The sequence below is a fragment of the Capricornis sumatraensis genome, chromosome 14 (assembly GCF_032405125.1).
Source record: "Capricornis sumatraensis isolate serow.1 chromosome 14, serow.2, whole genome shotgun sequence".
Taxonomy (NCBI): Eukaryota; Metazoa; Chordata; class Mammalia; order Artiodactyla; family Bovidae; genus Capricornis; species Capricornis sumatraensis.
Genome location: NC_091082.1, coordinates 64,493,369 through 64,508,596, shown reverse-complemented (window position 1 = coordinate 64,508,596; position 15,228 = coordinate 64,493,369). Strand labels below are relative to the sequence as shown.

Genomic DNA, 15,228 nt, shown 5'->3' with positions numbered 1-15,228 from the left:
TATCATAACTCTTAAAGTCATAAAAATAGCCATTAGACAGAAATACTACAGTTCCCATTTATAAAACTAGCACATAGAAAGCAGAAAGAAATCAAATGGTGAAAAATATTTTTAATTAAAAATGCAGTTAAAAATGCATACCACAACATAAAAGAGAATTGAAAGCAAATGTATCCTTGATAAATAACTGTAAATAGGCTAAACTTCCCATCAAAAGGGAGATATTTTCGCATTAGATCACAGTATGAAGCATAGATTTGTTCTGTATATAAGAGTTCTTAAAATTTGGAGCTGTAAGTGTTTAAAGTAAGGTTTAATTTCAGCTAGAAGCGTTAAATTTCATTTTCTCTTCATATTTCCTCCTGCCCTGGCACTTCATAATGGTTAGGGTTCAGTCCATGATGAAGTTAAAGTAGTTATAAATATCATTATATTTGGAAAATTCCTTTGTTAGCTGTAAGACAAAATAAAAACACAAGTTGTATGAGACTTTAAATCAGCTCAGATCTCAGTACATGACAGACTTCATCAAGAGGCTCTTTAGTTCCTCTTCATTTTCTGCACTTCTAATAAATGTGGGGAAGAGATTATTAAATAAATGGGTTTCCTCAGTAATAATGTAGAAAAGTACAAATTTACATTTCTTCTGATAGTTTTAAATAAATTCCAAGTGGGATGAATATTTAAATAAAAAAAGAAAACTGATAACATATGAGAAGAAAGTATAGGATATAAGTTCTTTAAATCCTATGAAAGAAAAATAGAGCAGAGGGAGATAGTTCAGGGAAGTAGGGGACAGAGAGTAGAAAGCTTCCTTTTGAAAAAGATTAGACCACTTCAGGATCAGAGACTTGTCAGGTGCACTGCCTCTGAAGTGGGATTAGGTTTGGAATTTCCTAGTTTTACCGTGAGGCCAGTGTAACCAAAACAAGGGAGAGGGAGAGGAAATCACTTGCACTGTTTTATAATCACTTTGCCTTTTTCATGAGACCAAGTCAGAAGCCATTTTGAACCAAAGGAATGGTGATTTGACCTGTTTGCAAACAGACTGTAAGGGTCCAATATGGAAGCAGGGAGCCAGTAAGGAGCCTATTTGATAATATAGACATGGAATAATGGTAGCTTGGATGAGAGTGGTGGCAGTGAGTTAGTGAAAAGTGGTTACAGTCTATATGTATTTTGAAGGTTGAGCTGAAAGAGTTGATGTTAAAGTTAATTAAAAGAGAAATGAGGTTAGTAAATAAGATGAGGAAAGTGTATGATAGGCGATTCAGAAACTCAATGTAGTATGAATTAAGATGCCTGTTAGATTAAAATTGAGCTGTCAAATAGGCGTGAGCCAGTAGTACAGAGAGAGGGCTGCTAGGTGAGATAGCATTTGGTGGTCATTCAGTTCAGTTCAGTCGCTCAGTCGTGTCTGACTCTGCCACCCCATGAATCGCAGCACGCCAGGCCTCCCTGTCCATCACCAACTCCTGGAGTTCACTCGAACTCATGTCCATCAAGTTGGTGATGCCATCCAGCCATCTCGTCCTCTGTCGTCCCCTTCTCCTCCTGCCCCCAATCCCTCCCAGCATCAGAGTCTTTTCCAGTGAGTCAACTCTTCGCATGAGGTGGCCAAAGTACTGGAGCTTCAGCCTTAGCATCATTGCCTCCAAAGAACACCCAGGACTGATCTCCTTCCGAATAGACTGGTTGGATCTCCTTGCAGTCCAAGGGACTCTCAAGAGTCTTCCCCAACATCACAGTTCAAACGCATCAATTCTTTGGCGCTCAGCCTTCTTCACAGTCCAACTCTCGCATCCATATATGACCACTGGAAAAACCATAGCCTTTACTAGATGGACCTTTGTTGGAAAAGTAATGTCTCTGCTTTTGAATATGCTATCTAGGTTGGTCATAACTTTTCTTCCAAGGAGTAAGCGTCTTTTAATTTTAGTGTATAGATTAAAACCTAAAGATTAGATGAGATTCCCAAAGAAGTCCATGGAGATTCAAAGGAGATGAGGGGCCAGAACTGAATTAGGGGATACTTTAGTATGACAGTGGACCCAGGAGGAGGGATGAACAATGTATGCTATGATGGAGCCACTAGTGAGGTAGGAGAAAAATAGTGTTGAGGAGGAAGGAGTGATCATTTTAGTCAGCTCTTGTTGTTTCTTTTTTATTTATTTTTAATCAGAAGGTAATTACTTTACAATGCTGTGTTGGTTTCTGCTGTACAGCAGCATGGATCAGCTCTAAGTATACATATGTCTGCTTCCTTGTGAGCCTCCCTCATGAGCCTTCCTCCCACCCCGCCATCCCACATCTGTAGGTCATTGCAGAGCACTGAGCTGTGTTCCTTGTGCTATACAACTGCTTCCTGCTAGCTATCTATTTACACACAGTGGTTTATACATACGGAGAAGGCAATGGCACCCACTCCAGTACTCTTGCCTGGAAAATCCCATGGACGGAGGAGCCTGGTAGGCTGCAGTCCATGCGGTCACGAAGAGTCAGACACAACTGTGCAACTTCACACTCACTTTTCACTTTCATGCATTGGAGAAGGAAATGGCAACCCATTTCCAGTGTTCTTGCCTGGAGAATCCCAGGGTCAGGGGAGCCTGGTGGGCTGCTGTCTATGGGGTCGTACAGAGTCAGACACGACTGAAGCGACTTAGCAGCAGCAGCAGTGTATACGTATGTCAATGCTGTTCTCCCAGTTTGTACCCTCCCCCCTTGCCTCACTGTGTCCATAAGTCCATTCTCTGTGTCTGCATCTCTATTCCTGCCCTGGAAATAGGTTCATTAGTACCATTTTTCTAGATTCCGTGTGTGTGTGTACACACACATGCACATAAGTACTCAGTTGTGTCTGATTCTTTGCAGCCCCCATGGGCTGTGGCCCACCATGCTCCTCTGTCCATGGGATTTTCCAGGCCAGAATACTGGATTAGGTTGCAAGTCTCTTCTCCAGGGGATCTTGCCAACCCAGGGATCAAACCCAAGTCTCTGGGGTGTGCTGCATAGGTCACCTGGGAAACCAGATTCCATATGTACATGTGAATATATGATATTTGTTTTTCTGTTTCTGACTTAGTTCACTGTGTATATCAGGCTCTAGGTTTATCTATCTCAGTTCAACTAACTCAAATTTGTTCCTTTTAATGGCTGAGTAATATTCCATTGTATATATGTACCATAACTTCTTTATCCATTCATCTCTTAAGAGACATCCAGGTTACTTCCATGTCCTGACTGTTGTAAATGGTGCTGCAGTGAACATTGGGGTACATGTGTCTTTTTGCATTATGGTTCTCTTAGGGTATATGCCCAGTAGTGGGATTGCTGCATGATATGGTAGTTTTATTCCTAGTTTTTTAAGGAATCTCCAGACTGTTCTCCATAGAGGCTGTATCAGTTTATAGTCCCACTGACAGTGCAAGAGAGTTCCCTTTGCTCCATGTCCTCTCCAGCATTTACTGTATAGGTTTTTTGATGATGTCCATTCTGACTGGTATAAAGTGATGCCTCACTGTAGTTTTGATTTGCATTTCTCTAATAATAAGCAATGTTGAGCATCTTTTCATGCGTTTGTTGGCCATCTGTATGTCTTCTTTGGAAAAAAAAATGTTTGTTTCAGTCTTCCACCCATTTTTTGATTGGGTTGTTGGGTTGCTGATATTGAGCAATATGAGCTTAAGCCAGCTCTTGTTGATATTCGGTTAAGATAAAAATTCAGATTTGACTCTTAGATTTAGCAGACAGCAGGTCATTGTTGACCTTAGTACAGCATTTTCAGTGGTGAAGGTGAAAGCTTGATTCGATTGGGTTAAAGAGAAAGGGAGGAGAGGAATTAGGAATTGATGTGTTTGGACCACTTTTTTAGTGAAGTTCTGTGATCAGAATGGAAAGGAATAGCATGATAGCTAAAGCAGAATTAGGGTTCTAAGAGGAGTTTTGTTTTGTTTGTGTTTCACCTAAAGGAAGAAAACATTGAAATTGAAAGGCTCACGGAAAAGATCCAGGAGAATGGAAGAAATGAATGATATAGGAGAGCAGTGGAGGTCAGTCTAGGAAGCAGTCCTAGAGTAGGCAAGCAAAGCTGGGATCCAGTGTACAAGTAGACCTCTTGGCTCCATCTAGGGGTGTGTCCTTCACTCAGTGGCCAGAGAGGTGGCACAGTATATCAACGTATGTGGGTATATGCTGGTAAGTGGAGGATGTGATGGTGGTAGCCATTGTAAGTTACCTGCTTATTCTGTGTGTGTGTGTGTGTGTGTGTGTGTGTGTGTGTGTGTATGATAAACTATGGAGAGCAAAATAATCTGCTGAGAGTGATTAAGAGGAAAGAGATATGAGAAATTTGAGAAGAATAGAAAAATTATGTACCTTTTTTTAAAAGCAAATAGTGTGGGACAAATTTTTAGCAAATTTTATGGGACCGGGGATATTTATCATAAACCTGAGCAGTGTGAGAGCTCCACTTGAGGATAGTGGTCATGATCAGAACATGTTTTTTGTTTTTTGTTTTTTTCCTCTAGCCATGTTCAGCCATGCCATTTCAAGTGTAGAGAGAGTAGAGAGTTAGATTAACTAGAGTTTTACCAAGGAAGTTAGGTATAAGGAAAAAGTGATGTAAAAATGTTAAAGGAATAGAGTTATATGTGAGGGCATCTTAATTATTCACTGTGTAACCTATGATGGGTAAAGGAAAAGTGAATATACAAGGCAGGGGAGGGACAGTAGTGATAAGATCAGTGAGCTTTTAGATTCCTCATGGGCCTGAAGGCCTGAAGGATTGTTGCTAACAGTGAGTTAGGTGGAGCGAATGGAAGTGGTTGTCAAAAAGCAATATGTCAGAAAGTGAAAGTGCAATTATGGAGAAATGACATTATTGGTAATGAAAAAGCCTAATCATGGTTGTGCGAGGTGGAGGTGAGCAGAATAAAAGATCTTTGGAGACAGGAAAGTCCAACTGATAGACCAGGATATTAGAATCTGTGGGATTGTTGAAATTACCAAGAATTATGACAAGGGCAGATTTGGAGAGAGTGATATTGTGCTAAAAGTTAAAATTTCCGAGAACTCATGGATTGGTAAGAGTAATGAGCAGTATTGTGTGATACAAGTTAACAGGATATTTTGACCTGGGAGGTTTTAGGGAGGAGAAAGAATACCTGGGGAAGTTGTGCATAGCAAGGAGGACCCTGACATTATATCTAAGTGTGTTTTAATGTGGAACGTGAGAGGACCTCAGAGGAATCAGCATTTTCAGGGAGGAGCTGGGTTTTAGTTAGATTTAGAAGATAATGAAACATTTGGAGACAAAATTGAAATTATTAGTGGTGTTGATCTGGATGGAGAGAGGTTTAGCTTTATTTAACTATATTAACAAGGTATGATTTTTGACGTAGCACTTCATAATCCAGGTATATTTAGGGGTATTCTGGCATATGTGAAAGATGACATGGATAGAAAGGTATTTATTTCATTGTAGTATTGTTGTTAACAGTAAAAAGAAAAAAAAACTAGAAAGCAAATGTTCCTCATTAGACTTATTAAATAATTTATGATATACCCATATGTTGGAAATCTGTGCAACCACTGAGGAAAAAAAATGAGGTATCCCTAATATGTACTGATATTGCATGATTGTCAAGATACTATTATATCATCCCATGTGTTAAAAAATAAAAAAGACTGTGAATACCCATATGTTTGTTCATGTCTAGCAGGATGCACGAACTGTAACTGTTGATTGTCTTTAGGGAGGCTGATCAGGTGCTTATTTGGTAAAATTGGGAGGGAGTCTAGCTTTTGTCTATACACTTTTTGAACCGTTGCCTATATATGTAGTTTAAAAAAAAAAAGTTTTAAGAAAAGCTTCAAGCCGGGTTGTGACAAACCTTTCTTAATGGTTGAAGTTTGACTTTTACATGGTAGTAAGTGTTGGCATGCTACAGTTCACAGCAGCACGAAGAGTCAGAAATGACTTAGCCACTGAACAACAACATCAACAACAAAGTGATGATAATTATGTGAACAGAGCTGTAATTTTGGAAATTTTCCCTAATATCCACCCTTCAAATGGATTAGAAAAGATAAAAGTCAGGACCGGCAGACTTGTAAGGAGGCTGTTGCAGTAGCCCAGATTTGTATTAATGCGTATTTCTGCACATTTCTGAAATGTATCTTGGTTTAACATCCTGGTTTTCCATCAGCTTGGTCAGTGTTTGGCAGATAGCAGGCACACCCATACGAATATTCTCATATGGATGAGAATATCCAAGCATCATACATTTTCTTCCAGTGAGTCTTAGTAATCATTGACTCTTGAATTCCTGTGTCATGTTTTGTTCCTGTTGTTTGGCATTTGCTTATTTTAGTAATAAATGACCTTGCCCACTAATTATAAACCCTACCAGGCTACTGTACTCTCTTTTTTCTCTGTTTAAATTGTTGTACAGGATGAATTATGATGTTATTACTTCTACTATCATATGTATGCCATGAGTAGATACCATTTTTATGTTATTGTTGTTTATTTTGCCTTTGTATGTGTTTCTCATAGACTAACCCTTCTGTTCTCATTAAAATAAAAGCTTTGCATAGTGACTGAGAGCGTAGACTCTGAAACTTGATGACTTGGAATTTTCCAGTAAACCTTGAGCAAATTACTTAACATTAGTATACCTCAGTTTCTTTATCTATGCAGTGGAGATTTGAAGATTAAATGTATTTAATGTAAAGAGCTTAAAACAATGCTTGACACATCGTGTTCAGTATGTTATGGAAGTTTTTGCCAATACTATTGATCGAGTTGAAAGAAAGTCATAGTTGAATATCCTCAGTTATTATTTACTTATCCTTTTTGTATTATGTAAAGCGCTCCTCTTCTGTTTTCATTTTAAAAAAGGCTGTTTCTGAGCCTTTCTTTGTTTCCTTGAAATTATAGCAGCCCCTATCTCCTGGGGCAAACTAGCATGGTAATGAATTGGACCTTTAACAATTTTGTTTACTTTACATTTTCTTTTGATAAATTGGATTCTGTTGTTCGGGGATGTTAATCCACCTTGTTCACTAATACATTTTATAATTACAAAAAAAATATGGCAGACAGTGGGAACCCTGACAAAATTCCCCTCTTGAGATACTGATGTGTTTACGTTGCTTTGTGCTACTCCGTACTAGATGTCTGCATTAATCAAGTGTCCTGTGTGGTCTATTGCCTTGATGCTTAATCATTTGACTGATGGCCCTTTTGACAAAGAATATAGCCAATTTCAAACAGCTGAGTTTCATTTTACAGCTTCTTAAATAAATCACTTTTAAAAACAGTTGAAATGTTCCAAGTGTGAAAGAAAAATGCAGTTTATTTTCATGAAAGTCCCCATTCCGATAATTTTTCAATGTTTATTTTTTAAATTTAAAAAATTCTGTGAAACTGAATTTGTTTTATTGCAGTTAACTTTCATAAACTACTTGTTTTATTACCAGTGATAGTGGATAGCAGAAATGAATTTTGTATTGCAAGACTTCTTGAAGTTCTTTTTTGAATTTAATTGCACCATCAAGTGTGTTTTAATTTGTTTACCTTTTATTTTGTTTTTATTTCAGCCTAACTAGTCATTGTTTATTACTTTTGTTTGTTTTATCAGATTTCAGAAATTAAAGCAGCTGAAATATTGTGAAATGAGAGACCATCTATTTTGTATTAGCCCTGAAATTAGCTCTCTGTCTGAAAACTACATTATTCTTTTGAGTTATTCCATGATTGGTTTCTAGAGTCTGACTTTGTTTCTGGGAACAGATATGATTACATCTGTTTGAAATTGGGAACAAATGACTCATGTTTGGAACTACTTAAATTCTGAGTCTTAATTATGTGAAAGTACTTGCATTTTTTTTTAAGGTAGCTGTTTTTCTTCCTTTCCCTTTTAATCAGAAATAATGCTATTCTTTATACTTTTTGATCAGTATTTCTATTAAAATCTTGTTTTTAAACTAGAGCCTCTATATCTTAGAATATTAAAATAAGGATACTATCTAGGTCCTTGTTATACTAATGTATTAAGAAGAGAACATAACCAGAATGTAAGAAAAGAATAGCAGTAAAGTCAAAACAAAAAGTTAATAATGAGGTGAAACTGTCACTAACAAAAAGTTAACCACTCTTATACAAAACAAAATGTATAAGAGTTAATAATGATCTGATATAGCTAAATAATAACCTTTGTTGAAAAAAGAGAGCTGTGTTGAATAACAGCGTAGCAACAGAGGAAACAGATTTAATTACTTGTTTATATCATCAAATCTATTCTTTTGACAATATTTTAATTTATATGCCAGTTTTCTTCCTGTAGTATCTTTAATAAGTTAGTGTTTAAACTTTTTTATATTAAAAACAAGTAGTTTGGAAGTAGCGTGTTAACTTTTCCTAGTACAACCTTTGGAATATTTTTATTAGTCATGTGTGTTTGTAGGTGAAGAAAAAATATTTAGAGATAATACAACTGGTTTTCTTTTTATATCTCAGCCATAACAAAATTTCCTAAGTTAAGGATAGAATTTCAGTTCTGATAACTCTGTCCTTTACCAGACACAGTAATATTTCACCTTCAGTGGTGTGAGGTTGGGAGTATAAATTGAGTTGGGATAGATGAATAGTTGCCATCGATACAGTTATATTCCATTAGGGTGCACAGGGCAGATGACCTTAGCTGAGACAGCAGTGACGCTGAAACTGTTGTACAAGTCAGTCTTTTGCATTGCTACATAGTCATACAGTATTGAAGGGAACATTTGCTGAATTTTGCAATAGTCAATGACATTTCATGAAATTTCTTTAAAAATTGCATAAAATTGAGCAAGGATTTAAAGTTGTAATGAAAAGTGAGCATCTCAACATGTATTTTTATGGGAAATACTCTTGATGTGTACTTATTTTCCTAATTCATTGTCAGCTTAGCAAAGCTTCTTACTATATTATTAATTAACCATATACTTTTTGGTAAAAAGATGTCACAGTTAATGTATAAAGAAAAATATGTCTTATAGTTATTTGTATACACTTGGTGAATGCTTAATATATGCAGAGCACTACCATATCATTTTAGCCACTTATAAGATGCTCTGGGCAAGTTACTCAACTCCAGTCCTTAGTTTTCTCATATATAAAATGTGGATAAATTAATAATACCTATCAAAATTAATACCTAACTCATAGGGTTATTATGAGAATTTAATGAGTGAGTTTGTGTGGTGGTTATAGTGAGTGAGCGATCAATGAATATTATCTATTATTGGTATTATTATGTAATTAAAGATCAGTAATTCTTATGTATTCTCTAACTTTATGACTGAGCTTCTAGAAAGGATATTTAACTCATTAAGAAATAATGTGTGTGATGATTCATTTTGCTCTTAATTCCATTAGGTTACTTAACATTCTTGTTGATTATATAACAACTTTTTTAGGACTCCAAGTTACGGTCCTTAAAGATGAATAAAACCTTGTGTTGTCCTTTGGAGTTACTTATTTTGAAACTTGTGTAAAAAGTCAGTAAGAGAGAGGTGAATTCTCTTAAGTAACTTGAAAAGAAGGAAAAATTTTTACTTAGGTTTTCCTCTGTTTGCTTGTGGTTCATAAGTCAGAGAGATCATATTAGATTGGAAGGTGAGAAATGATTGGAGGAAACGTAATGATTGTTTAATTATTCCATTCATATGTATATTTTATCCTTATTGTTATACCTTCCTTAAGTTGTGTCATAATTCAGCTTGTGTACTCATTAATTTATTAAAATAACATTAAATATTGTGAAATTCTGTCATCTACACAGAATGGTAGGTAGAGAAAAAGCTAAAATTAAGGAAAAGGCTTATTGACTATTCTGTTTTGATGTATTTTTAATATACCAAACCATTAAATCTTCCCTCACTACTTTTACAGTGTAGCTTGTTAGCTTTGACAGTTTGGTATGTTGTAATATTGTTACTAAAGATGAATTGAAAATCATGTCAAGTTTCTAGGAACCAAAAAACCATCTGTGGTTCAGAATTGTATAGCTATGCAGTTCTCCACCACTCTTAATTTTACATGTCTTGATAATGACTTAATCTCCATAAGGCCTAATACAGTTTGAAGGCATTTCAAGTAGATCTGTTATCATTGTAGATAGAATCACTTTAGAAATCGGGGAGGAAAAAAACCAAATTCTGAAATGTTGTCATCGTAACATCACAAGGATAGGTAAATAGTCTTACTGACCCAAGTATGTACTTCATTTCTTAGTATTGAGTTTGACCGGGATTGTGACTACTTTGCAATTGCTGGGGTTACAAAGAAGATTAAAGTCTATGAATATGGCACAGTCATTCAGGATGCGGTGGATATTCATTACCCTGAAAATGAAATGACCTGCAATTCCAAAATCAGGTATTTACATTATTTACTTGGCATAATGTAGTGTGTATATAACAGTATCTGTGATTAGTATGTTTGTTATTTTTACCTTTTCATGTGACATCTTACTCGTTCGTGGTGAACATTATTAATTATATATAGAAGATACGTCAGAATATCTTTTTTTATAGATATCGATCACTTTTTCCCTGTGAGGGTTAGTAGTTTTTCTATTTGCCAAATGAAAATCTTCTTGCATTTAATCAAATAAGTGTCTTTACTGTAGATGACCTTTCATGGGGTATTGAATGAAGGATTACTGTAGCCCAGTGAATAGTATCTCAAAGTCTGGAATTTTTCCTCTAGCATGCACATATCTCTAACTATTATAATTGTTTATAATTTTAAGAATTCTTTTCACAAGAATGGTATGTCTTTTTGTGAGGGCATAGTGTTTAAGTTTCATATATTAAGGGTTGGAGTTTATAACGAGTGCTTTTTAAACCTGGAATACTGTTCAAACTGCAGAAACTAGACCCAGCTTCTGATCTGCCCCAAAAATCTAAAAGGAATGCTAGAGTCTTCATGTTTAAAACAAACTTCCTAAGCTGTTTTCATAGGCACTGGCTTCAAAGGGAGTGACATCAAGAAACTAATAGTAAATTTAAAACTTTGAACATTTTCTAGTCATTCTTATCCCTTTTTTATTTGGATAAATGACACATATAATATATGTGGTCACTTTAATAATGTTAATAATATAGCAAGTACTGTAGGCTTTATTTGTATAACTTTCTTTTCTGTTTCCTAATTCATATAAAAATGCTAGACTGAACTAACTGGTGCTCATCATTGAGAATGTGTAATGATTATCTACTTAGTTTATATACTTTATTCCTAAGTGAAAGGAACGCAGCATGAGTGAGACATAATTTTATTGAATTCTTCAGTGGCAGGCATTATCATAAGTTCTGTGTCTTAAGCAGACCATCATTACCTTGTTTTATACAAGGAAGCTGAAGCACAGAAAGGGTTCATTAACTTGTTGATGGTTGTACAGCTAGTCTCTGGAGTAGACAAGATTCAGACAGAATCTTGCTCTTAACCGTTTCATGCTACTAATTTGTAAAATAGAGGCTCTAATAGTAATACCTACTTCAGTCGTGTCCGACTCTGTGCGACCCCATAGACGGCAGCCCACAGGCTCCCCCGTCCCTGGGATTCTCCAGGCAAGAACGCTGGAGTGGGTTCCCAATTCCTTCTCCAATTTCATAGGGTTATACTTTAAATAAAGCTACATGATGCCCTCAGCACAATACTTGACCCATATTAAGAATTCATAATAAATGTTACCATAATGAAAATATGGATTGGAGGGTTTACCTTGTCTGTCTTGACAGATACAAAGCAATATGGTAGTATTTTATGCACCTTGGAATAAAGAGAAGGAAACTGTTCAAATCTGGAAACAATGGACTTGGGGCTAAAAGGGTCAATATGTAAGCTCCCCTGAAACCCATTTGGAGCACACCAGTTGTGAAAGTGAACTGAATTACCCAAAGCCACAACTAGTAAGTTGCAGATCTGGAATTTAAGCTCAGGTCTGACTAAATCCAAGGCTCTTGACTGTTCCATGTCATTTCTCCCAAGAATTCTAATAAGTACGTCTAAAGTTGCAAATAAACTCTTCAAACCCTAAAATGTAGCACAAATACAGCTAGAAGACAGCAAAAAGGCTTTGTGTTCAAATGCTTGGAAATCACCTAGGTTAGCTGCTTTGCTTTCTAAGTGACTTTTTTCTTTAATATACATTAGCTTTACTATATGTGTGATGCACATATATGTCTAACCAAAAGCATATATTTTTAGATGTTGCATTCTCAGTATTGGAACATTTGAGAATAGCCAAAACCGTAAATGTTAGAAGTTTAATTCTGTTAAATGCATTTTATTGAAATTTGAGTCATGCACTTACATTAGTCAACATTTGCCTGTGAACACAGAGACTCAATTCAGACCAGTTTAGTGGCTTATATGATCTGACACAACTGGAAGTAGGGCCCTGAAGGGTCTGATTTGGTCTCCGCCATGACATACGTGTGTCCCCCCGGCCCCTGTTATCTCCACCTACAGACATGTATTCCTCATGTGTCTCCACCATGACATACGTGTGTCCCCCCGGCCCCTGTTATCTCCACCTACAGACATGTATTCCTCATGTGTCTCCGCCATGACATACGTGTGTCCCCCTGGCCTCTGTTATCTCCACCTACAGACGTGTATTCCTCATGTGTCAAGGATGGCCAGTAGCAACTTTAGGCACACCATATCTGTCTTCTAGCTGATGATGAGAGTGAAGAGTGGTTATGGTGTGTGATTTGGTAGTTTCAATTGAATGATATGGGAATTATTTGATGCCTTCTTCCTTTATGGACTGTGGGCAAAATAATTATTGTGAACTTATATAGACCATTTTGAAAGGGTTCTAATCTTTTTTAACACATCCAAATTCTTTGTATCCATTGCTGTTTATTTTTATGTAAAATAAGGCTTAACTTAATATCCCTTTCTTTCAGCTGTATCAGTTGGAGTAGTTATCACAAGAATCTATTAGCCAGCAGTGATTATGAAGGCACCGTCATCCTATGGGATGGATTCACAGGACAGAGGTCAAAAGTCTATCAGGTAAATAAGAATACTAGTTACTTATGGTTGTTGTTACTATTCAGTCGCTCAGTCATGTCCAACTCTTTGCGATCCCATGGACTGCAGCACACCAGATTCCCTGTCCATCACTGTCTCCAGAGTTTGTTCAAACTCATGTCCATTGAGTCGATAATGCCATCCAACAATCTTATCTTCTGTCATCCCGTTTGCCTTTTGCCCTCAATCTTTCCCAGCATCAGGGTCTTTTCCAATGAGTCGGCTCTTGGCAGCCGGTAGCCAAAATATTGGAGCTTGTTGCAAGAATCACATTTGTACTTTTTAATAATTATAGAGCTTCATGCATTTTATAATTACAAATTTAAAATCATTGTTTAGCATTTCCTCAGTTCCTCAGTTCAAATGGCAACCCACTCCAGTATTCTTGCCTGGGGAATCCCAGGGACGGGTGAGCCTGGTGGGCTGCCGTCAATGGGGTCGCACAGAATCGGACACAACTGAAGTAACTTAGCAGCAGCAGCAGCAGCAGCAGTTCCTCAGGTCAGCCGCTCATTCATATCTGACACTTTGCAACCCCATGGACTGCAGCACCCCAGGCTTCCCTGTCCATCACCAACTCCCAGAGCTTGCTCAAACTCATGTCCATCGAGTCAGGGATGCCATCCAACTGTCTACCTATGTAATTCCAGTAATGCTCTTTGCATTTGTAGGATGAATTTCCAAAAGTGGTAATTTTATAAATGTATATTTAAAAAGTTTATGGAGCTACTTTGCATCTCCTTTATTTTCATAGCTAGTTCTTTCTCCCTCCCACCATAGTGATAAATTGGTATCAACTATGTTTATTTGTTTTGCTTTATTTAAGATCTATATTCTGAGACTACTTTGTCTTCCTTCTACATCTAGGAGCATGAGAAGAGATGTTGGAGTGTTGACTTTAATTTGATGGATCCTAAACTCTTGGCTTCAGGTTCTGATGATGCAAAAGGTACTCTTTGGGTCTCCCCCCCTGACTTAATTCCTTTTAAAACCTAACAGAAATACACATATTTATTGAAACCCATAGTGATCCTTTGCAATTACTGATTATTCTAAAAATAGTCTAATAAGCACAAAAATCTATATTTCTTGGAGTGAAAGAAAAATGAATATTCTACATCTTCATTATAATAATTTTTTCTGAATTCATGCCTGTGATGTATTTATAACCAGTTCCTTTATATATACTGTGAAATGAACTTTTTTGTTGAACTATTTAGACATCACTGTATTCTAAATTGTATTAAATTCTGAGTGTATACCAAAATCTTTGAATGAAGTTTATCATGTTTCAAGGCAGAAATTCTATATTTCTTTCTGCCAATTTCATTGATCTTTCCATTTTTGTGTATGTGTGTGTGTGTGGTGTGTGTATCTGTCTTTTCTGTTTGTTCTTTCCTGTTACTGTCTTCTTTTGGCCTGTTTCTTCTCAAGATTAGATTTATAAAGCCCTGTTAACAGATTTCTTTTATCTTGGCCCTCTCCTTCCTTTCCATATGTAACTTGCAGACTAGTGAATAGATAGGCAGGGGTAGCTCTAGCGTTGGAAACTTTATTTCACAATGATTGTTGTTGTTGTTGTTCAGTCTCTCAGTTGTGTCCGACTCTTTGCGACCCCTTGGCCTGCAGCACACGAGGCTTCCCTGTGTTTCACCATCTCCTGGAGCTTGCCCAAACTCATGTCCATTGGGTTGGTGATGCCATCCAACCATCTCATTCTCAGTTGTCCCCTTCTCCTCCTGCCTTCAATCTTTCCCAGTAATCAGGGTCTTTTCTAATGAGTCGGCTCTTCACATCATGTGGCCCAAGTATTGGAGCTTCAGCTTCAGCATGAGTCCTTCCATTGAATATTCAGGACTGATTTCCTTTAGGATTGACTGAGAGACTCTCAGGAGTCTTCTCCAACACCACAGTTCAAAAGCATCAATTCTTCAGCTCTGCTTTCTTTATGGTCCAACTCTCACATCCACACATGACTACTGGAAAAACCAGAGCTTTTACTAGACAGACCTTTGTTGGCAAAGTAATATCTCTGCTTTTTAATATGCTGTCTATGTTTGTCATAGCTTTTCTTCTAGGGAGAAAGGGTCTTTTAATTTCATGGCTGCAGTCACCATCTGCAGTGATTTGGG

The 15,228-nt window shown here is 36.8% G+C and overlaps 1 protein-coding gene across 2 annotated transcripts in view; it reads left to right on the top strand.

Annotated features, from left to right (window-relative positions):
* The window catches only part of COP1 (COP1 E3 ubiquitin ligase), a 230,873-nt gene that overhangs the window by 126,590 nt on the left and 89,055 nt on the right, over positions 1–15,228 (top strand). For both annotated transcript variants that reach the window (XM_068985956.1, XM_068985957.1), the window contains exons 12-14: positions 10,283–10,426; positions 12,970–13,078; positions 13,964–14,045. In XM_068985956.1, coding sequence (XP_068842057.1) covers positions 10,283–10,426; positions 12,970–13,078; positions 13,964–14,045 — 335 coding nt within the window. The remainder of the gene's footprint in view (positions 1–10,282; positions 10,427–12,969; positions 13,079–13,963; positions 14,046–15,228) is intronic.